This window comes from Salminus brasiliensis, chromosome 15, assembly GCF_030463535.1.
Source record: "Salminus brasiliensis chromosome 15, fSalBra1.hap2, whole genome shotgun sequence".
NCBI lineage: Eukaryota > Metazoa > Chordata > Actinopteri > Characiformes > Bryconidae > Salminus > Salminus brasiliensis.
This window is the reverse complement of record NC_132892.1, coordinates 25,188,955-25,212,126: the sequence shown is the minus strand read 5'-3', so window position 1 is coordinate 25,212,126 and position 23,172 is coordinate 25,188,955. Positions and strand designations below refer to the sequence as shown.

The 23,172-nt window shown below is 41.2% G+C and overlaps 3 protein-coding genes across 3 annotated transcripts in view; 2 read left to right on the top strand and 1 right to left on the bottom strand.

Moving 5' to 3' along the window:
* Positions 1–6,362: 6,362 nt before the first annotated feature.
* Positions 6,363–10,802, bottom strand: dpcd (deleted in primary ciliary dyskinesia homolog (mouse)). Its single transcript, XM_072657408.1, has 6 exons — positions 10,729–10,802; positions 10,448–10,528; positions 8,534–8,655; positions 8,289–8,422; positions 7,252–7,354; positions 6,363–6,953 (listed from the first exon to the last, which is right to left on the bottom strand). The coding sequence occupies exons 1-6, from the start codon at positions 10,790–10,792 to the stop codon at positions 6,849–6,851; spliced, it is 609 nt and encodes a 202-aa protein (XP_072513509.1). The 5' UTR covers positions 10,793–10,802; the 3' UTR covers positions 6,363–6,848.
* A 283-nt stretch (positions 10,803–11,085) lies between these two features.
* poll (polymerase (DNA directed), lambda) lies at positions 11,086–21,388 on the top strand. Its single transcript, XM_072657655.1, has 9 exons — positions 11,086–11,097; positions 11,495–11,631; positions 12,694–12,991; positions 13,876–13,993; positions 14,379–14,699; positions 15,140–15,313; positions 16,473–16,601; positions 18,163–18,331; positions 19,593–21,388. The coding sequence occupies exons 2-9, from the start codon at positions 11,523–11,525 to the stop codon at positions 19,952–19,954; spliced, it is 1,680 nt and encodes a 559-aa protein (XP_072513756.1). The 5' UTR covers positions 11,086–11,097; positions 11,495–11,522; the 3' UTR covers positions 19,955–21,388.
* Positions 21,389–22,621: 1,233 nt separating this feature from the next.
* wbp1lb (WW domain binding protein 1-like b) overlaps positions 22,622–23,172 on the top strand; it is a 19,016-nt gene continuing 18,465 nt past the window's right edge. Inside the window, exon 1 of the mRNA XM_072657765.1 lies at positions 22,622–22,865. Coding sequence (XP_072513866.1) covers positions 22,806–22,865 — 60 coding nt within the window. The 5' untranslated portion in view covers positions 22,622–22,805. The remainder of the gene's footprint in view (positions 22,866–23,172) is intronic.

The window sequence follows — 23,172 nt, the reverse complement described above, 5'->3', positions numbered from 1 at the left end:
GTTCTATTTGAATATCTATATAAATCTATATATTTTTATCAGAAGATTTTAAAAATAAGGATGGAAATATTTATTGTAGAGCGTGTATTAAATTTCTGGAAGCATACTTTATTGGAAAGTACGCCTTTACATGTATAGTGAATGCCGCATCTTGTTTAAACGTGTCAAATATAGATGATGATTAACTTAACTATCTTCAGAGGTTTGAGGTCTCAGAGTTTCCCTCAAAGTGTGAGTCTGGTTTCTTTTCAAGGCCTCTCTGCTGCATGTGTTGGGTGGCTTTCTCGTACAAAACAACAACAAAAAAAAGCCTCCCTTTGTGACATGCTGTATGTGTGTGGGCGCCATTAAGAACAAGAGGACAGCAAGCAGAGGTTAAAGTTGAAAAGCTGAAAAGCTCTGGGGATACCACTCGCTTGGACAAATTAGGAGCGCCGCATCGCAAAGAAGGACAGCGTTATTCAGCGCACAACTGGGGATGGCCTGAGGGGAATTGCTCAAGGCTTTTCAAAAGGTAGTATACCTCCAGGGCTGTATAGCTGTTGTGTTTTTGTGTTGTTTTTGGCCCTGGCAGCCCTGGCTCTCCGCGAAAGGAGGGGTGGGAGGCCTGAGAGCCCCAGATAACTGCGAACCAATATCTGTGACTGGCCAAGCCTGATTGAATGTGCTCAGCAAGTGAGACTGGCTCTTTGAATAGCTCCGGGCCTTTCGCTTTGGAAAGCGATGAGGTCAACCCGGCACTGCGGCCCCCGAACAAAGGTTACCACCGTGTAGTCGCATTTCTGCGATGCGCGCACCGTAACCCTCTGATCAAATGCCTCCTTTGTGGAGGAAAGAGAAAAGAAACATGTCATACAATGGCAGGGCCCGAATAATGACACAAGGAGGGGTCAGAAACTATCGAGGGCGCAAAAGGAAAGCGCACTTGCACACAAGGGAGGTTGAGAGAGAAAGTGTGAGAGCAAGAGCGAGAAAGAGAGTGAGAGAGGGAGAGAGAGAATTTCAGGGGTGTTGCGGGGCGAGAAGACGTAAAAGGGTCTGAAAGACGGGGAATGTCCGGCAAAAGAGGGGTGCAGGAGGATGAAAAGGGGCGAGGAAGCCAGTGTCTGTCGAAGCAGCTAACCATGACCGCTGGGGCCTAGCGAGAGGGAAGGGGAGAGAGAGAGAGCGAGCGAGAGAGAGAAGGGGAGGAAGAAGAGGCAGTAGACAAAAATCACATCGTGGACCCCTTCAACCCAGCAGCCCTCTTTTTTTTTTTTTTTGCCTTTTCCCACGACTTCTGATTCGTCAAGCCACCCTGGAACCTCTCCATCTCCACGCGCACCACAGCCACGTTTGTCGGAAAAGCAACGCAGCGACGGCAAGGCAATGTAAATTGCAGCATTGTTCTAGCTCCTTTCAGGAAGTAAAGCAGAGTCAGTGTTTGTCAATCAAAAACTGCCAGTTTTATCAGGAGACAAAATCAGGTCTTTACTGGCCAAGCGTACAAGGAATTTGTCTTCAGGGAGCGGCCAGAACAGCCCAATAAGAGGTAGCAATGCTGAAAGGCAAAAATAGTGAGTCGAGTTTTCAGACAAAACTTACCTTCATTTGAGCAGCAACAGGCTACTCTGTAGACCTGTGTTTGGTCGTAGACCAGCATCAGACTGAGATGGAGATTGGGGTCGGACTCTATGACGACTGTTTGTAACTGTACCAGCAGCTCCTGTGGCAGGATGAACGTCTTCAGCATGAGCAGGAAGCACATCCTCCACTGGGCTTTCTTTCTTCATGGTCTCCAAGTTTGGATCCTGTCCCACCTGTTTAGTCACTGACCCCGTTTACATCAGGGCACTTCATCCATCTTGAGCATCAGAATTATATCAGAATAAGGCCAAGCAAGCGTGAACGCACCCAAGACACATTTAAACCAGATATAAATCCGATCACTTAAACCACTGCAGTGAGGAGAGCGTACATTCTTGGGGGAGCACTGTACTGATGCCACAAGTGCCTGACATTTTCCCAGCCTCTCCTGCTGCTAACATTGTTTTTCCATTATGCACTACAACACTACTTCTGACTACAAAAGTACTACATGGACACACTTTACAAAGTACTTACATTTCCATACGCTTTCAAATGCGAGCAAGACATTTCTTGATCTAAGCAAGCCACCAGTTGACACATTTAAAAAAAGGTGCCAGGAAGCGTTCTTCAGAGCAATGCCCTGCCCTGGGAGAAGCAGTCTTGGTTGCCAAAAGATTTAATTAGGGATACACCATTGTGGAAATTTTGGGCCAAGGCCACTAGCTGATACACTTCATGGACAAAGGTATTGGGACACACTGCTTAATCATTGTATTCTGTATATAGTTTCATTCAGGCCACAGGTGTATAAAAGCAAGCTCCTTGTTCTGCAGTCTGCTTTTACATGCATTAGTGAAAGAATGGCTGGTTCTTACTGAATTCCAGCGTGGTTCTGTGATTTGATTCCACCATTGCAAAAGTGTTAAGGAACCACAGCAACTTGGTCAGCAAGTGGAAGATCATGTAAAGTTACAGAGCAAGGTCACAGAGTGCTGAGGTGCACAATGCACATAAGTCTCTTACGCTCTGCTGACTCGATACTGCAGCGCTCCAAACCTGCTGCTAGAGCTGCAAAGGGGGGGCGACTCCATATTAATGCTTAGGGATTTAGAATGGGACGTTATAAAAGCTCCGGCAGGTGTCCCAATACTTTTGTCCATAAAGTGTATGTTTCTTATCTGCTAAAGCTGATTTATAAACATTTATAAGATGTTAAAATTCAGACTAAATCTACCTAGATTAACATTACAGACAAATGTAACATTTATAACTGTAGTAATGAATAAGATATAGACATCTCAGCCCAGTAACAGTCTGCTAGACATTGATATGATTCAGATATGATTGTGCATCCTTACTTCCATTGAGCCTTTCTTTCTAACTTGTTCTTGAGAAAAGTCTGAACAAAAAGTCTACGTCAAGTCAAGTCAAGTCAAGTGGGTTTATTGTCATTTCAACTACATACAGAGTACACAGTGAAACGAAACAACGTTCCTCCCGGACCATGGTGCAACATAGACAGTGCATACAAGACACAAGTGCAACACAAACAAACAAGTGCGGACAGACAACACAGTACAGACAGAGGATAATAAATAATGACTGTAGTGTGCAAGTTGTGCAATGTGCGATAAATAGAGTCCAGTGAGGTAGTAAAGTTATCAGTGCAAATGCTTGTGCAAAAAATGCTTCCCATGTTATCTGGGATAAACTCAGATTCATGAGTATTGGCAGCCATGCTTTTTTATAATGATTGATCCAGTTGTTCTTGCAAATTGAATTTAATGCCAAATAAGAACACATTGGTGAATGTCAGAAAACTGTGAAGGTGGGTTCTAAAGAACGACTGGTCAATAAGGCCCAATGTTCTTTTTGGGTAAGATGTTTGTAAATTCAATGTGCAAGTGCAAATATAAGAACCTCCAGATAATTAAAAAGTTCTGAAATGGTGGTTCCCAACCCTGGTCCTGGAGAACCCCCTGCCCTGAATATTTTAGTGGTTTCTTGCTCTAACACACTCCCTTCAACAGAGAAAGGCCTTGTTAATTAGCTGATTAGCTAGACTAGGTTTGTCGAGAGCAGAGTAAACACTAAAAAGTACAGGGCATTGGTGTCCTCCAGAACCAGGGTTGGGAACCGCTGGCTTAGAAGTCCTAAAAGTTCCAGGTAAAAAAATGTCACATAAAAACAAAAAAGACAAAATGGCAGGGTATCAGAAATCGACAATTTGCAGCAAACGATTGTGAAAGCAGGACAGAACAGAACTGGGCTCTTCTACATCGGAAGCTGATGCTAGCGTGGAGGTCATAAACATTCCATATCCACCCAAAGCTGGAGATGACAGTCAAAGGCAGCCAGCAGGCCAGACTGCTTGTCACCACATTGTAAGAAGAGAAAGCTCTTGGCTATTCCTCCAGTGCGGGATAGAGGCTGGAGGATCTATAAGAACCTCTCTCTAGACAGCTGTTAACCCTGAGACCCTCTTGGTCTGAACGTTTGAGTGTAAAAAAAGGGAAAAAATCCAAATAATCTGTCTTCAAAACGTCACGCCAAGGGTCTCCCCTGGACATCAGGAATTGGTTGAATCTGGAAGCTACAAATGGCTGGGAACTGGAGCGTACCATCTTTGGGCAGAGGGAGTACAAGGGGAAGACCAGAGCCAGGAGTTATGTTTCTGGAAAGCCCCAATGATGTGTGCAGATGTTTGGACTGCGATGTTGCTTGTCAACATGACAGGGATAATGATGCACAGCAGCTTCCGTCATTTCATGGACATAACCATCACTCGAGCATGAGCTTTTACTTCAGTGCTGCATTCTTGTAGTCCCACAATCAAGCATTCAAGGCCTCTTAAATAAAATATATGTCCAAATGTTTGTGGACACCCCTTCTAATGAATGTATTCAGCTACTTTAAGCTGCACTCAGATGTGCAAAATGCACAATCACGCACAGCTGACACAGCTCACAACATGAACCTGTTGGCACCGTGCTCCCAAAAGAAGGTCCCCCAGCATTGAGCTGTGGAGCAGTGCAATTGTGCTCTCTTGAATGATGGTTGATGCTCCATCCAATGCTTTTGGGATAAGTTGGGGAGTTTGGGGATGAGGGATGAGGGATGGATGCTCCATCCAATGCTTTTGGGATAAGTTGGGGAGTTTGGGGATGAGGAGGGGTGGTGATCATCCAACATCCTGACCTGACAATGCTCTTATATCTGAATGCAATCAAATCCTCACAGCAAAGCTCTGGTGGACTGGCTTCCCTGGGCAGTAGAGGCAGTTATTTCAACAAAAGCAGTAAACCCAGTGTCCCAATACTTTTGTCCATATAGAGTACTACATGTATCTTATAGGGTTCATAAACAGTGTTGCCTGTTGTTCCAGAGAAGTTCTACTGCCTCATTTGCATTGCATAAACTGTTCATTTTATTAGGGGCAACCTTAGTGAAACTGACCCCTGAATTAATCTCACTTCTGTGTAAAGCCTGAAGCCAATTTTCATGACAACTGGTTTGGGGCTTTTCCTACTCTCAGAAGAAAGTGTACTACACACTTAAGTTTATGACCAGTGCCAAATGTTGGCTAGAGGCGTATAAAGCATTGGGCGGTGGAGCAGTGGAACTGTGTTCTCTGGAGTGATGAGGCTCCACCCAATCCCTTTAGGAAGAGCTAGAGTGGCGTTTGTGATCCTGAACTGATCATCAAACCCCAGTACCTGACCTCACTAAAGCTTTCGTGACAGAATGCAACAAAATCCTCACTGCAATGTTCAAACACCAAGTGTAAAGCCTTTTCAGAAGAGTAGAGGCTGTTACCACTGTAGAGAATGGGACAACTCTTTATTAATACCCTTGATTTGAAGGTGCCCAGAATGTATACTGTGTTGAGTATGGCTACATCTATTGATGCTGACAACTCACTGGATGAATCCAGGCGTGTGAACTCAATAGCAAAGATCTTAGAGAATAAGCACAAATTAAGTGAGCAGGAGTAAAAGAGGTTGTGGGTGTGATGTGAAGTACCTGAAGCTTGGATTTACGGCGCAAGTCTGAGCTACTAACTCTTAGTCCATAGAAACATACACCATGCAATCAGCCATAACAATAACATCACCTGCCTTGTGTCGCCAAAACAGCTCTGACCTGTCGAGGCATGGACATGATAAGACTTCTGAAGGCGTCCTGTGGTATGTGGCACCAAGAGGGTGTTAGCAGCAGATCCCTCAAGTCCTGTAAGTTGTGAGGTAGGCCCTCCGTGAGCATCAATGAGCCTTGGCCGTACATTTCCTGGACCACTTTTGGACCACTGCACACAAGGACATCGAGCAAGACCTGCCTGATGTTTTGGAGATGCTCTCGCCCAGTTGTCTAGCCATCCCAGTTTGGCCCTAGATGAAGTGACTAATTTTTCCTGCTTCAGCACATCATCTTCAGGAACTTCAGGAACAGCGACAGTGAGCACACATGCTCAGAGTGGTGGGCAGCAATCGCTGTGATGCATGCTCAAAGGCCCAACAGTGGCCGCCCAGGTATTAAAACCACATCCCTGTCACCAATAACCCATTGCTCTAACCGCTCAGCCACCACTGTCAGACATTGTTTTATGTTGTATGGTAGCAATAGTTTAAATGACTACTTTTTAAACTTCATAGTGTTTAATATCTTGTTAATATAGTGGCAGAAAACAGACACCAGTTTCACAAAAGAGTGTGGCCCTGATCCTGGGACACTGCATCGGGATGGGACATCCCTAGAAATAACAGAAAGGCTTTATTTCAAATATAACGAGGGCGTCTTCTCAACTTCAAAGCTTTAATGTCCAAAAAAAATCACTAAACAACTACCAAGATCTATAATATAGTACCACTTTTGATTCCCTATGGCATCACGCAAATGACCCTTTTTGGCATGGGTGTCCAAATGTAATCAACTTTGGTGTTACTTCCATGGTGAAGTAATCCTGATCACTTGCACGGTCAGTTATAGTCATCATCAGAAATTCTGGGATTTTAATACAGTCCAGTGAATGCAGCAGAAAAAAAATAATACAGGGTAAATATAGAAAACACAGAGTCTAACAAGGCTGAACTGATCATCACAGGTTTCCTCTAAACAGCCTTGAAATTTTAAAACAAAAAACAAACAGAAAATACTGTTATTCACTTTGCCTGTGCATACAAAAGCAAGCTAGTGCAAAACTGTGGACTGCACAAACGCTGCACAGGCGAGTCATGAACAGATGCACATAACAGTGCAGAAAGTCAAGAGTCCTCGCCAGTTCACTGGGTTTTACAGTCAACGTCTCCTTCATTTGTCCCCTTCAGTTTCTTCAATTCCCTCATCAGCTCCTGTTCCAGGGTTAAAACCTCTCTGGGCTTCTTGTACTACGACAGAAGTGAAAGAAATGCTTATAAAATCAGTGAACACCATCACCAAGTGAAAGCAGATCCCGTCGGGCTCGTTCAACAATAAGATGGGTTGCCCTTGGTTGTGGATCGGAGACCAGATCAGAACTTTCATCATTCGACCAAATGGAAAGCGTTCTGCACAGTCTGATCTGGTCTTAGGCCACTCTTTCAATAGCAGAGCCATCTAGCAGACATCTCCACATTCAAATGCATTCAAAGCAGTCGGAGTGATTAAGTGGGTAAATGGCCTTTGAGGTGAGGGCCTTTAACTTACACTGATGATTAAAGTGTTGTTAGCATGGCTGAAGCTCAAGGCCGCGCTCTCCAGAGGCAGCTGGCAACGGTCGAGGTCTGGAATACTGAACTTCTTAAAGTACCTGGGAAACGAAGGGAAGAGAAAAGGAGTATAGGCCTTATTCACCATCCGTTCTCAAGGAGTCACTTCTTCCTCTTAAACTCCACTTACACATTTTCATGAGGATTCTGATATTCACCAATATTTTCTTTTGGGATTTGTTCGATTTGTGAGGACAATGGGACAATTTTTTATAAGAGCAGAGCCGTGAACAGTTCTGTGGTTTAAAAACACATCATGAATCTGACGTAGACTTTTTGTCTCGAGAATAAACTGGAGAAAATTCTCAGGAAGATATTGATGAATGAGGCCCAATGTTTTTCATGGCAAGCCCTCAAACTTTAGCTTAAGCCAATAGTGCCACCTATAGGACAACATTCTGCAGAACTCACTAGATACAATTTCTCAACAAACCCAGATAAACATATCCAAATTTAAGACTGGTCAATAGGCTCCCTGAGAAATCCTGTTTTACAAAAGTATTGGGACACCTGCTAAAATCTAGGGTATTAAAAAGTGTTTATGCTGCTTTTGTTAGAGTAACTGTCTACTAGAAAAAATCTACTAGATTGTGGAGCACTGCTGTGAGGATCTGATTGCAATTAGCAACAAGTGAGCAAGTGATGTCAGGATGTTGGATGATCACCGCCCCACCTCATCCCCCAACTCCCCAACTCATCCTGAAAATATTGGATGAAGCACCATCCATCCTTTCAGAGAACACTTCCATTGCTCGACAGCTCAAAGCTGGGGGGCTTCATACCCTGGAATTAGGCAGCATGGTGCTCCAGAGAGTCCTATTCTATTGGCAGTACTTCTCTACAGAGACTAGACAAGCTGTGTGTGTTTGTGTGTGTGCTTTTGCACATCTGTATGGGCAATGGGTGCAACTTAAAATGGCTGACTACAAACATTAGGACATCAAGCTGAAAGACGGAATGAAAGACGGAAGTTACTTTTTGTTTGTGGTCCGGATGATGCAGCATCGTTCAGAAGGCTCCACTGAAATGCTATAGGTGTCTAAGGGGTACGGGATGTTGCGAACCCTCCACTGGAAACTGGCCTTCGTGTCCTTACGCATAAACACGGGCTGCAGAGATCAAAGCAAGGCGGTCTATTAGACAGGTGGAGTTAAAAAAATTAGATTTCAGACAATATCATATGCACAAGAACCTTCAGTGATACATGTACACAAACCTACATTAGAGATATTCTCCTTTATTTCTGTCTCTGTGGAAAGCACAGCGCTCGGCTTTGCTTCACCAACTTCTACTTGCCACTGTCCCGCGCCGCCCAGTTTGGTTTTAGAGCGCAATTGTCGTGCTAAAAAAAGAGGAAACATTAAGAAATATGTCAAAATGTCACAGAAAATACATCAGGGAACACTTTACCAAAAACAACAGGAAATGCATTAGGATACATACAATTGTACCTGTCCTATTAGACTATTGTATATATACATAATAGCATCTCCCAAATGGCACATTTTATCGTATAGTGTTCGTAGGATGTTTTGTGTGCATGTATTGTATTTAATGGCGAATTATGTGATGTCGTTTTATGTTAAATAGAAATAGAAAATAGTGTCCTGGAGCAACTATAATTTACTTAATATAATTTATAATTAACTATAATTAGTGTTAATGTGTTCTGCAGTCAACACTTCTGTAGTGAGAAGAAATGACTTTATAAAGTTATAAAGATATAATAAACTAATATACTTTAGGACGTAAGGAAACATACTAGGAAATACATTAGTACATGCAATAGGGGTATATGTTAGGATATGTGTTAATATATTTTAGAAAATGTATTGTATACATTTTAAGACAAATGTTTTTAGATATCACTGATGTCCAATTAAAACATGTATCTCCATCTGTTTTTAGTTTTCTCCATGGTTTGAACCCTGTAGCTGCTTCTGTACACTGTGTAAATAATTCTGGATGAATGGACCAATAGAAATGCTCTAAATCATTGGGAATAAACTCATATTTTACATTGACTTCTCTTTAGAGTTCAGACCATTGTTGCCTTCTCCTGTAAAATCACCATTTTGGAAATACATGTTTTTCATTGGACTGTGACAATATACTTTAGGAAATGTATTAGAATATACGTTAGGACTTATTTTAGAACATGCAATGTAATATACGTTAGGACTTATTTTAGAACATGCAATGAAATATACGTTAGGACTTATTTTAGAACATGCAATGTAATATACGTTAGGACTTATTTTAGAACATGCAATGTAATATACGTTAGGACTTATTTTAGAACATGCAATGTAATATACGTTAGGACTTATTTTAGAACATGCAATGAAATATACGTTAGGACTTATTTTAGAACATGCAATGAAATATACGTTAGGACTTATTTTAGAACATGCAATGAAATATACGTTAGGACTTATTTTAGAACATGCAATGTAATATACGTTAGGACTTATTTTAGAACATGCAATGAAATATACGTTAGGACTTATTTTAGAACATGCAATGTAATATACGTTAGGACTTATTTTAGAACATGCAATGTAATATACTTTAGGACTTATTTTAGAACATGCAATGAAATATACGTTAGGACTTATTTTAGAACATGCAATGAAATATACGTTAGGACTTATTTTAGAACATGCAATGAAATATACGTTAGGACTTATTTTAGAACATGCAATGAAATATACTTTAGGACTTATTTTAGAACATGCAATGTAATATACGTTAGGACTTATTTTAGAACATGCAATGAAATATACGTTAGGACTTATTTTAGAACATGCAATGAAATATACTTTAGGACTTATTTTAGAACATGCAATGTAATATACGTTAGGACTAATTTTAGAACATGCAATGTAATATACTTTAGGAAATGAATTAGATCATACAAATATGCCATGTTTCCCATCCCACAGCATTTTAGGAATTACAGTATGTTAGGAAGTGTCATAGGACATGTGATAGGTTCATAATTTAGGAAATGTCTCACAGCATTTCTTAAGAAAATGAAAGATGATATAGCTATATATTAGGGCATATCTCAGGGTTAGTAACAATGACTAAGCCAGAACATGAAATTTAGAGAGTTTGCATGTTTCACTTACAGACAAGTTCGTCGGTTCTCATGTCGTATTCTTCAGCCATCTCACTCCCATCTGCAAACAAGTAGTGTACTTTCCTTTTCCCTAAAAAACACATGATTAATTGATCAGATATCCGCAGGTGTGATGTGTCGATGCTGTAGCTGTGCAGCTACACACCCCTACACACGTGTCTGCTCAACGTCCACTACTGACTAGCTCACACACAGCTCACGAACCCTATTTTATGAGTCTAGCAAAAAAATTAGACGAGTTAACAGACAAAAAGACAGAGATGAGGCTACCATCGGAGATTAACGCCGTTTTCTTAGAAGACTTCAGGAGCTCCGACCATCTTTGAACAGCCATGTTGTAAAACCTCACTTGCGAACTTCCTGCAACACAAGACCGCCGAGCGTTTCCATGGTAACGGAAACTTTAACCGACGGGAGGAAACAAACATTTACATCACTTTTTATTATTATTTTATGATTTTTATATATTGTAAATGCGAATATGCATGTTTCTGAATATATTAAAAAAATAAATAAATTCTATTTCGTTTGTTACTGCTTTGTTTAAAACCGAAACCTGCGAAGCTGATTGGTCTACAACAGAACGAGACCCGGATGTGGCTAGCTGTGCTTTTAAAGGGCTGATGGTGTTGGGGGCGGGTAAGTTGTGTTGTCGGGTTTCCTTTCTATAAAGCACCTGTTTGCTGTTGTTATTGATATTATTGTAGTATATGTTGGGGTTAATAATTATAGGAAAGTGAGGAAAATAAAAAAATGTGGAGTGCCGGACTCTTTTTAAACCCATTGACAGCTCTTGTAATGCTTGTAGAGGCTAGCCATGTTGCTAGCTAGCTGTTAGCCAGCGCTAAATTGAAAACACAGCCTGCCTCCCAAACCACACTCTGGTATACTTTACATACTACACTGATAAATGCACTTCCATTGGTGGGCTAATTTAGCATTATATATGTGTTAGTCAACGATGAAGAGCATATAAACACAGTTTGTGTGGTTATCTGTCTTTCCCTTCCGAAATGTTTTCGTATCTGTAACTCAGGGCTTCCCTTCTGGGGACTCTGCTCGAAATGGAGACTCACGGTATTCTCAAAGCTTTTCCAAAAGTGAAGAGGCATCGGCCAGCTGAGAGCAAAGAGGCTCCCCCAGTCAAGAAGACCACGGTTCAAACAGTGACTGGTAATCTGTTCTGTTTTGTCTAAAGCCTAATCATATAGAGTGCCATAAATCAGTAGGTGCAACTGCAAAGCAGTATTAAGAGTTATTGGATAATGTACAATAGCAGAGATGTCTTAATTGCACTAGCTATATGTCCAAAAGTATCTAGACACCCAGTGTAATGAGTGAATTGCTTACACAAGCGTGCAGTTGCACTCACAGTTTGTATGATCTCCATCCAACAGGATGCTCTGGAGCAGTCACATAGGAGTCATAGAGGACTCGGGATATCGATAACAGGGTTGTGGGTTCGATTCCCGGGCTCGGCAAGCTGCCACTGTTGGGCCCTTGAGCAAGGGCGCTGGAGTTGGCTGCCCACCGCTCTGGGTGTGTGTGTGTACTCACTGCCCCTAACACATGTGTGTGTGTGTGAGTGTGTGTTCACTACCAGATGGGTTAAATGCAGAGGACACATTTCGCTGTACAGTGTACACTGCACAGTGACAAATACGTGCACCTGCACCTTTAAGGCTCTGGTTTAGTGACAGCTAAAAGTACAGTCTGGATGCTTAAATGTTGCTTTGCCTGGTAAAAGGGTTCTCTGGACCAGTGGGAAACCTTTTGCAGCGTTATATTAAGGACTAGTTTTAAAAAGTAGTTTTGTATAGCACTAAAAGGAGTGTAAGGTTACCATGCCAAATGCCAAATGTTAGCTAGAGGGGTGAAAAGGCATCCCAGCCTTGGGGTGTGGAGCAGTGCCTGTGGATTCAGTACCTTTGCAATGAGTTGTAGTGACCTTTGTGATCCAGACCGGATCATCCAACATCAGCCCCTAAAAAACACATAGTTGCACACACAACAATCTTCCAAAATCTAGTATAAAGACTTCCGAGAAGATTGAAGGCTGTTACTGAACCAATGTTGGGGCAAACCCTCTATTAAAGCCATTGATTTCAGAAGAAACACTGGATGAGCAGGTGTCTACACACTTTTGGACATATAGTGTATTTGCAGTATGTAGTTATGTAGACACTACAGAGGAAAACGTCCCTGCCATATTCAGCGTCTGCTTTTCTCTTTCAGGAAACGTGTTTCAGGCTGTTTTCGTCCACATAGTCCCTGCTGGAATAGGAAAAGCTCGATGTGACATATTCCGCCAACAGATCATTCAGAATGGGGGCAAGGTTGAGGCTGCCTGTAGTCCCAGCTGCACCCATGTGGTTGTGGATGAGTCTGTGGACAAGAAGCGTGCCTTGAGACTGCTGAGGATTGAAACGCTGCCTCCTGCTGTGGAGCTGGTGAAGTGCACCTGGCTCAGCGCTTGCATCTCAGAGAAAAGGCTTGTGAGCACCGAAGAATACAGTCTGCTTCCGCCTGACAGGTATTGCTGAAAGAGTCAACGACACATTTTAAGCACAAAATAAGACCTGTAAAATATATGGTATTGGGACACCTGCTTATTCATGTTTCTTCGAGTAAGGTTTTCTATGAGACTTTGGAGCATTGCTGTGAGCATTTGATTGTATTCAGCAATGGGGATGTTGGATAATCCCTACCCCAATTCATCCTTAAAGTATGGGATGGAGCATCATCATTCCAGATGCTGGGGAGCTTTATACACCTCTAGCCCACGTCTGGTGTCAGGGATGGTGCCAAAAGGTTCATGTTTGTCTGCTCCAGAGAGTCCTATTCTATTGGCATTGCTTCTCTAGAGGAACTTCAGTATGTTAAACTGACCTGTGTGAACAAATATGACACAAATAAGGACTGATTGCTTGGAGGGTTTGGTAGTAGTCTAAACACACAGCACAGGTTGACTAGCATAGATGCATGTCCAAGTATCTACGTTGTGATGCAGAGAAGATGATCACTGGTAAGTGTAGTTCAGAGGCCTCCATATGTGATGCTGTGTGCCATATTGAACGATGATGACTACACACACTAGTGGGAGACCTTAGGGAGAAACACATGAGCACAACAGCCCTGGCTGTGGCGACCAGGGAGCAGTTGTGACCTGAGCATATTATGACCTGTAGAGACATACAGAGATAAGCAGGTATCACTTATGAATGTACTGAATGCAAGGTCCTGTTTCATCTGTTGATACTGCTCTTAATGTGCTATTAAGACCTGCATGACCTTATTGTTTATGTAAAGAGTGTATACAGAAGAATTGTTATTTTTAACAATTTGTGTAATCATACATATGAATATAATGTGAATGTGATTTCTGTGCCATTGATATGCTATTGACTTTCTCTGTAGTCCTCAGCCTGTTTCTAACGACAAGCCAAAGGAGAGTCCGCAGGGCACCACTTCTGTTCCTGAGGAAACGGCACTACAACCTGATCCTAAAATAGGCCAAGATGACCCTGAAGAGACGGTAAACAAGGGGAAACTGCCTTCATCTGCAGAATCCATCCGTTGTTTGTGTGTTGTGTGCCTTTTTTGCTTGATCCAGTGTCGCAAACAGGGTCCAAAACGGCTAATCAGTCTGGTCTTGTCAATATAAACGTCACTGCATGCTCTAATAGCTTTCTAGACCTACTGACCTACTAGCTTATGTTAGGCCAACATACAGCTTACATAAGATGTATAAAAGGAACTGATTTCTGTTAGTGTTAGTTCCTTTGTTCTAAGTTCTGGTCTCCGTGCATCAATACCAATCCTGGACCAATGAAAGGAATGATATAACTTGGTCCAAGACTTGAATTACTACTGACATGTAGGACATATTTAAAATCCACATCCTTCTACATATCCCACAGGTGCCAGAGAGTCCAAACGAGCATCTTGAGGAAGACGGTGTGTCGCAGGATGACTTGGAGGCTTTGATTACTGGAATTAAGCCTGACATGGATGTCCCAGATGATGCCCAGAATGTGACGGAAAAGCCTGCTTTGCCAGGGAAGTGGGTCTGCGCCCAGTCATCCAAAGTCAAGGGCGAGAACCACAACAAGCACATCACTGACAAGCTGGAGCAGTTAGCCAAAGCTTACACCCACACAGGGGACAAGTGGAGAGCCCTGAGCTACTCTAAAGCTGTTAATGCCCTCAAGAGCTACCACAAGCCTATTACTTCATATCAGGTCAGTCAGGCTCCTTACTCTACACTGAACTGTGCAGGGTTTTTCTTCAGATTGGTATCTGCTAACCATTCAAGGAAATATTAAATGTTTGCAGAGGTACTACCATTCAGAAACTTGGAATTAGCAGTTTCAATCATTAATTTAAAATAAAATAATTAAAATAAATACTTTACAGGTTTGAAATAATGAGTTGGGCTAGGAATGTTACATACCAATGTCTGAAAAAGATACAAATAATTACAACTAAGGTAAAGTTGGTATAAATAAAGCCTTGTATCTCGAGTAGTAAGAAAGTCAAGGCTGAAATATGTCAAATCAGCATTCGAAAAATTGTTGTTCCCAGATTTCTGGTATAGATTCCTAAAAGCATTATTTGCATGTTCCTCACAAAAGATTAACTATTGTTAGGTTTCTGCCATTATTTCTCTGACTGTCAATAGGAAGCCTATCAGATCCCAGGCATTGGCAAGGCCATGGCGAGTAAGATTGAGGAGATCATGGAGAGTGGGCACCTGAGGAAGCTGGACAATTTTGGGGAGGCTGTGTCTGTCATGGAGCTGTTCACCAACATCTGGGGTGCTGGTGCAAAGACTGCCCAGCTTTGGTATCAACAAGTGAGATACTATTTTCATGTATTTTATACTGTACATAAGAGTGCATGCAGCTGATTTAAAGGTAGGGTCGATTTCATACGCTCAGAGATGAAAGTCCGTAAGTATGTGGACCACCTGATGTTCAACCAGGACAAGCATCTGCTTGCTTTGTCAATCATTGTGTTTGTCCATAGCATGTATGTATAGTAAGAAGCAGCACTACCTGTACACCACTGCATGTGTAGTTCACAATGTTGCCAGATTTGCAGATTTGCCAAGTTTAGGTGTGTTTGAAAATGGATTTGTGCCTGAAAATCACAATTGTTATGTGTACTTTAATTGTCTTGGTACTTTAATGACAATGGCATCAAAAAGTCAGTGATCACAGGGAAGCACAGACTAGTACACATCACAGCTGAGTTAAGCTAAATTCCTGTTAATTATCATTGAAATCACTTTTATAGCAGAGACAGTCCAGTTGTTATAAAGCAGCATTATGTGAGAATTGTGCTTTGAGCACCTCCTAATGCACAGCTGTACACATGCATTTGTTGAAAAAGTAGATTAATATCACGCAGTTCTGGCGAGAGTTGAGTTGTCCAACTTAATTAAAGTGCAGTAGCAGCGTTTCGCTCTGGAGTGGCAATGATAGAGACGCTATTCTCCCTATTACAATCTCTGTTCTCTCTATTAATACATAATGTTGCTGTAATTTCTGTTTGATTGACACATTTAATTTAATACTTTGTTCAAGTATTTGCCAGTGCTAAATACACTGCTTCTGTTGATATCCTGGATTTTAATTCACTACATCAATAGACTTATTTGTTAGGTATGGGAACAAAACATACCATAATTGCTATGCCATTCAGCAGTCTGTTATGACTGGTATAGTTGTTTCAGTAAAATGACACTAATATCAGGCATTCCTGATAGTCACAGGTAAATCTGAATGTCAGGAATGGAATGCAAAAAAATGGTGGTATGGTCAGAAGCCATTAGCTGTTATGGCAGAATGATAAGAAGGACTTTCCTCTATGCTGTAGAAACATAAACTGTACTGCTAAACTTGTTAATTCAAAATAGGAGCTGTACTTTCAGTCTTGCTTACTGTTCCCAATTAGCCAGTAGTTTTAAATGTTACCAGATACAATCTATTCTGTTCTTATGTTCTTTTAAGGGATTTCGTACACTGGAGGACCTCCGCACCAAAGCGACTTTAAGCCCCACTCTGCAAATCGGCCTGAAGCACTACGACGACTTCCTCGATCGGATGCCAAGAAGCGAGGCTGCTGCCATCGAGAAAACGGTTAGTACCATCATCTTATCCCAACTGACAATATGCCAATAACTATAACCAAGTTATAGAGCACAGTTATAGTAATGAACCCACTATAAAGTCAAACTACAAAGCAAATAGCCATACACATCCTATTAGACATCAAAACATGTTGAGCCATTAACATCCTAAATACTATATGGTGTATTTCTCCGAGCTGGACGTGTAATGCTGCACAAGCAATAAGCAGGGGGAAAAAAGGAAAAGCTAGTTTGTGCTGGCTAAGAGAGGGCTGTCAATCTTCTTTGTCTGCTTGATGGCTAAACCAGAAGCGGCGAGTGTGTCCGTTCTCCCCAAGGAGTGTGGAGGGGAAAGGGAGCTGAAAGTTGGCGCATCATTAGTCAGGAGCTCGCTGAGGCCAGGGCCGCGGCCAGTTGTTTTCTTATAGTATTACTCTGGTTCCCCCCTCAGCCAGATAGAAAGCACAGATGAAGAAGATGAGGATAGCATGTGTCCTCCTGCTCTGACAGGATGATATGTAGTGCATGTAACCTCTCTGCCTCAACCGAGCTTAGTGCCTAATTGCTAGGAGGCAAGGCACGAACACAGCATAGGGAGAATGGAGCGTTTGAACATCAAATCTCCAGGGCCTGTCCTTAAATCAGCCTTAAATGGATAACTTTCACATATATTTCCTATGGTTATAGGAGCTGTATATGTAAAATATGAAACTAACTGTCTTATAAACATTACATAATCACATAATGCCTTAGAATCATTTTTAATTGTAGTTTTTCACCATCTGGAAACATTAGCAGCCTTTTATATTGTAATTAAATGAGCCAAAATGACTTCTTAATGAATAAAATTATTCATTGCTTTAACTTGCATTAAAGCGTCATTGCCATTTCCCTATAAACGTCTTTGTGTGAGACTCAAGGCTTTATTGTGACCACAACAATGCATCTACTTTCACATCAGCTGTGGCCAGAGCTACCTGTAGCTCCCATGATGATTATTCAGGATTGTTGGAGACTTCTTTACGCATCCTGTGGTCAGCTCTTGGGCTGAACTTACTAGGAAGGCCAGACTGTCTTTCTAAAGGCGTCATAGAGCTCTCAGAGATCTGGCCGTTGTGATACTGCTCACTTCCACTATCAAGACCAACCTAATCAAACCAAAATCCTCTCTAACCATGTTCTCATCATCTGCAGCTGATGTGCTGCACCTGTTTCTAATTTTAGACATTTTAAGTAGTAATAAATGTCCTCGCATTTCCACTCAAGAATATTACATTTCAATTAATCACAATTTATAAATTAAATTATTAGGCATTTCGTCAGGTTTATGTGTTTAGTACTATTTCCTCTATCTGTTAATATTGTTAAAATGAAGATCAAATATGTATATGTTTAAAATAAATAAATAAATATATAATGTCCATGAAGTGTTCTTATTTTTAACTTAAACACTATATACACACATGCATATAAATTCTTGCTGTAAACGGTGACCATTATGTGTTATGATCATTAGGACATTAGAGTTTTTCCTTATCAGTGATCATGTACGTGTGTATTGTGATTGGCAGGTGAAAGAGGCGGCCCACAGCGTAAACCCGGAGCTGCTGGTAATGGCGTGCGGCTCGTACCGCCGCGGGAAGGCCACGTGCGGAGACGTGGATGTTCTAATCACTCACCCGGATGGCATTTCGCATAAGGGCGTCTTCAGCGGTGTGCTCCACGTCCTTCACAATAGCGGTATGATATATTTGTAATGAAATCAAATGCTTAGTTAAACAATGTTTCTCTGGGTGGATAAACAGTTGTCAGTGTTTCCATGTCCGTGTCTGCAAAGGTATCTGATGTTCAGGCTAATGCTAAAGGTATTACAGTAAAGGATAAATCTGAATCATGACTGACTGTCTGGAAGCTTCGCCACGCACATATATCTTTGGTCTGTTTACTTCAAGCTTCACTGCTGGGAAAAGGGAAAGCAAATCAGAGCTAAATGTCGAATGGAATTTACATAAACGGCTCCCTACTCCCACTCGGGAACTTGACTGGTCGTAAAAAAATGCATTACTTGGGTGTACTGTGGTAATATCCATAATCAAATTTGATGTTGATTATTTCTTATCTAAGGCACATATGTCAGATTCTGGTGCGGCAGAGCCCTGCAGACTTTATGCTTCCAGTTACTTTTATACACCTGATTCAGCTCTTCACCCAATTAGCAAGGCCTTTGAGTTGAATGCAGATTGACAATACCAGTTTCTGCAGAGCTGTAGCCTAGATAGAACCCAGTTTGACCAAACTGAACTTTTTTGACAGCCTGTCTCAGAAGATCAAGGCACACCAAGCTGCTGTAGACAAGCTGAAAACATTGGTGGCCTTTACGTGTGTGACCATTCCATGACCAACTGAAATGGTCCAAAATGACATGACTGATTCATGAATACACTAATTAATTACATTAACATGTATTAAAGCATTTCTATAAACTCTTGGTTTGAAGCTTTGGGGCTTTGAGGCTTTAATTTGACATCAACTGTGGCAAAAGCTACTCTATATGTCCAAATGTTTGTGGACACCCCTTCTAATAAATGCATTCAGCTGCTTTAATTTGCACACATTGCTTACACAGGTGATCAAATGTGTGCACTCTCAGCTTGTCTAGTCCCTGTAGAGAAGTTCTGCCAATAGAATAGGACTCTATGGAGCAGACAAACACGAATCTATTGGTACTATTATATTAATGTATTTTTGTTTTTTATTTATTTATTTATTTTGTTAATGTTAAATAATTCCCCTGATCTCAAGACAAAAACAATGAATCAGCAGGTGTCCCATGCAGTGCCATGCAGTGATTTATTATCATATTATCATGCATTTGGAGTTTCAGTAAAACAAAGAAATTGATTTTCCCCAAATAATTATCATCTTCAGACATTAATATTGCTACATCAATATTATTCCGTATCGAGAAAACTGAATCTGGATTGTTTTTCCAACTTTTCAGGCTTCCTGACTGATGACCTGGTCAGTCACGAGGAGAACGGTGAGCAGAAGAAGTACATGGGTGTATGTCGCCTCCCAGGGCCAGGCCAGCGCCACCGAAGGCTTGACGTTATAGTGGTGCCGCACGACGAGTTCGCCTGCGCCATACTCTACTTCACCGGCTCTGCCCATTTCAACCGCTCTATGCGTGCGCTGGCCAAGACGAAGGCCATGAGCCTGTCGGAGCACTCCCTGAACTGTAATGTGGTGCGCAACCGCGGTGTTAAGGTGGTACCAGGGAGAGCGCTAAGCACGCTGACTGAGAGCGCAGTCTTCCAGCACCTGGGAATACCTTACAGAGCACCTCACGAGAGAGACTGGTAGTGGGGATGACTGATGCTGGGGAAAGGCGGCATGATTTGAGGATTATTGTATTAGAACAACTATAGTATTAGATTAGGAAATTCCACAGATTTTCCAGTCTTTCTTTATACTTCCTAGTTGAGATGTAAATTCGGTAGAATGGAGCATTTTACACCAAACTACGCGGTGACTGTTTAGATTTTAACCTATGAATTATGCAGACATTTTGGAAAATCAGTGGATTTAATCTTAAAAACCGCACTGAATGTAGAAGCACACACAATGGACAATGGAAAAGAGCTGATTGATTCTCTTTCTATTTAATTAGATAATTGGCTTTATTTCATTGACATCTTTCACTGTCTTCCACTGCAAGCATCTCACATTAAGCAATAACGTAATCTAAATTATAATAAAGGTGATTATGGACAAAATATTACAAACAAAACAACCACACATTTGTACAGCATAGATTAGGTCAGCTTGTTGTGTATTAAATAGCATGCAGTTAAAACTTAACCTTTTCACACTCAGAACCTAAACAATTTTAACCAGTAATGTTTTGAGATATTTTACCCAGATCCACATGTTCACTCTTACCATGCAAGTCTTGGTAAATGGGGCGTCAACGGCTCCTTCACAAAACCCAAGAGTGATTCCTGAATATATTCGATGTGTCAACTTCTCAATTTGCTGGCAAAACACACTCTGCTTGTATTTCCCGGTAATTGGCCTGCCTCTGTTTATGTGTAAGCTTTCCTAGTCATTTCATTTTGTATTGCATCACACTAAGCATCAAGCAAGTGAATTGCAGTGTCCGTTTTACTGCAGTTTCAACTAAAGTTGCAGATGCAGAAAGTAATCTTAACAATTTACTGGTTAATTTACATGAAATTCCTGGTTATGTGTGTAAAGAGGCTTAAATCAACCAAATAATCAGCTACACATCACCTGTAATGCTAACTGTTGACCTGTTGTTATGGGTTTTGCCACTCAAAGACTCACGTCTAAACTCATGAACCACTTATCAAATCCATCTCTCATGTTTGAATAAATCACAGAGTTGAAATGCAACTCCTTTTATGGGGCAATGTAGGACTTTTCGTTTACAGAACCTCCGAGTGCTGATCTAGGAACACACTAAACTTTTTGTATCATTATGAATTAAAGCCATATTTAAATGGGAGCTGACCCTAGGTCAGCACTCTTTGCTTCCAGGTTTTTATTGATGGTAATGTTGATTTTTAACAGCACCAGAGTTTTAATCGAGGGCATCATGTGAAGGCAAATGCATGTCTAATGAGGGTCTGATGTCAGGTTTGGGATACCTGTGTTTACTAGAACAGTTTGCATCATAGCACTGTCACCTATCAGTACCCACGCTGGAGTGTTGTGTATGTAGTATCATTGATTGAAATAATGCTGAAAATTGAACTATTAAAACACTACAAAGTACATTTGGATGTATATGGTATTTTGTTCCCCCAAGTCAAAACACTCTTTATAGGCAATATCTAATATTGCTTTGCTGTTTTGTTTGTTTATGCATGCATACTTTACATTTTTTCACTTAAATCCTTTCCCATTAATGTTGCATATTTTATTATTTTCTCAAATATTTTATTACAGGCCTGTTTATCTGTTTAAAACTCTATATTATGAAATTTCATTTCAAAGCAAGTCTTAGATATATGATTTGAACACGCTTTCAACACATTTCACTGCACTCATGATTAGCATCAGCTTACCTGGGTGCTAATACATTAATTGCACTATGCTTGATCCCCTGTTTCCACTAACAAATTATATCTCTGATATCAAACCCATAGATGTGGCTCTTTTGAGGCTCAGTGGTAGAGTACCTATCTGTAGGCTTGGAGGATGTGGGCTCAGGTTCCAGGTTTGCATACAACAACGCAACAATCCTGCATTGAGTGTCATTGCAAAATGTCTCATTTATACAGTATAGAGCTTATCTATCAGATCACCACAGAATTTAACAGTCTTTGCTCGACCTTTGCTCAACCTGATTTTTACTGAAGTTTAGACCCTTTGTATTGCCTATTGTGGATATATTTATTTGATTAGGTGTGTATTTGCTTATTTATTTATTGATGCATGGCTTCATATTTCACTGTTTACACATTTTTCCACATAAGCTTAAGCAAGTTATTTGTTTGTTGAATTTATTTACTGCTAATGCCTACATGCATGCCTTTTTTGTGCCATTCATACAGTTATTATTATTATTTTTTATATTTTAACAATTTAAATTTCAGTTTTTTTTAACTTGTGTCAATATTTCATGATTAATGGACCAATAGAAATGCTCCAAAAAGGAAAAAAAATATATATTTAACTTCTATTAAAAGGTAAGAAAGTTTTACTGTAATGGAGATACAATGTATCTTTTTATAAGCTTTTCATTTTAAATGTATTTATTAATTCATGCATCCCTTACATACAGAACACCTTTCCGTTACGTACAAACCTCCTCGCACATAAACTTTTCTACTTAACTCTGATTGGTCGCCCCGCACTAGCAGAACGGCTCTTACCCAATCCCGCCTCAGTGCGCCTTAGTGGGCGGGGCTTCGCCGCTTATGCCCTCACGTTGCGCACATGGCGCTGGAGGTGACCGCGGTTTGTGTAACAGCTGGAGAAGCCCCCGTAGCTCCGCTGCTACTCCTCCCACAGCGGTCCAATGATGAACCAGCAGGAAGGCGGCGCATGTGGCTGCCTTTAGCTAACGCCGTAGACACGAGCAATGAGCAACAAATCGCGTGCATTAATATTGAGTTTTAATGCGCGCGCTTTTGCCAAAAACCTGGTGTTTTGACGGCTGAATGCTGTAGACAGCGGCCTGAGCAGAATGGGCTTGTTTCTGTACGTGGCTGGACCTGTCAGCCCCACAGAGGCGAGCGTGGACGAGGTGAGAACATGTCTCGTACTCCATTACTTCATGTCAAACTTCAGGGCCCGACTCTACCTGATAGCTCTGCAGCTCTGCACCTTTCAGTGCTTGCTTTGCGACCTAGACCTAATGGTTACAATGGTATTAAGATGGTTGGGAATGGACGGCAATGTTTTTATTTCTATTTGGATTAGCTAACTGGTCATACTGGTGGTCCAGCATGGCCAGGCTGGTCATACTGGTGGACAAGCATGGTCAGGCTGATCGTCAAGCTGTGTATTTGTTTATATATTTATTGATGCATAGCTTCATATTTCACTGTTTA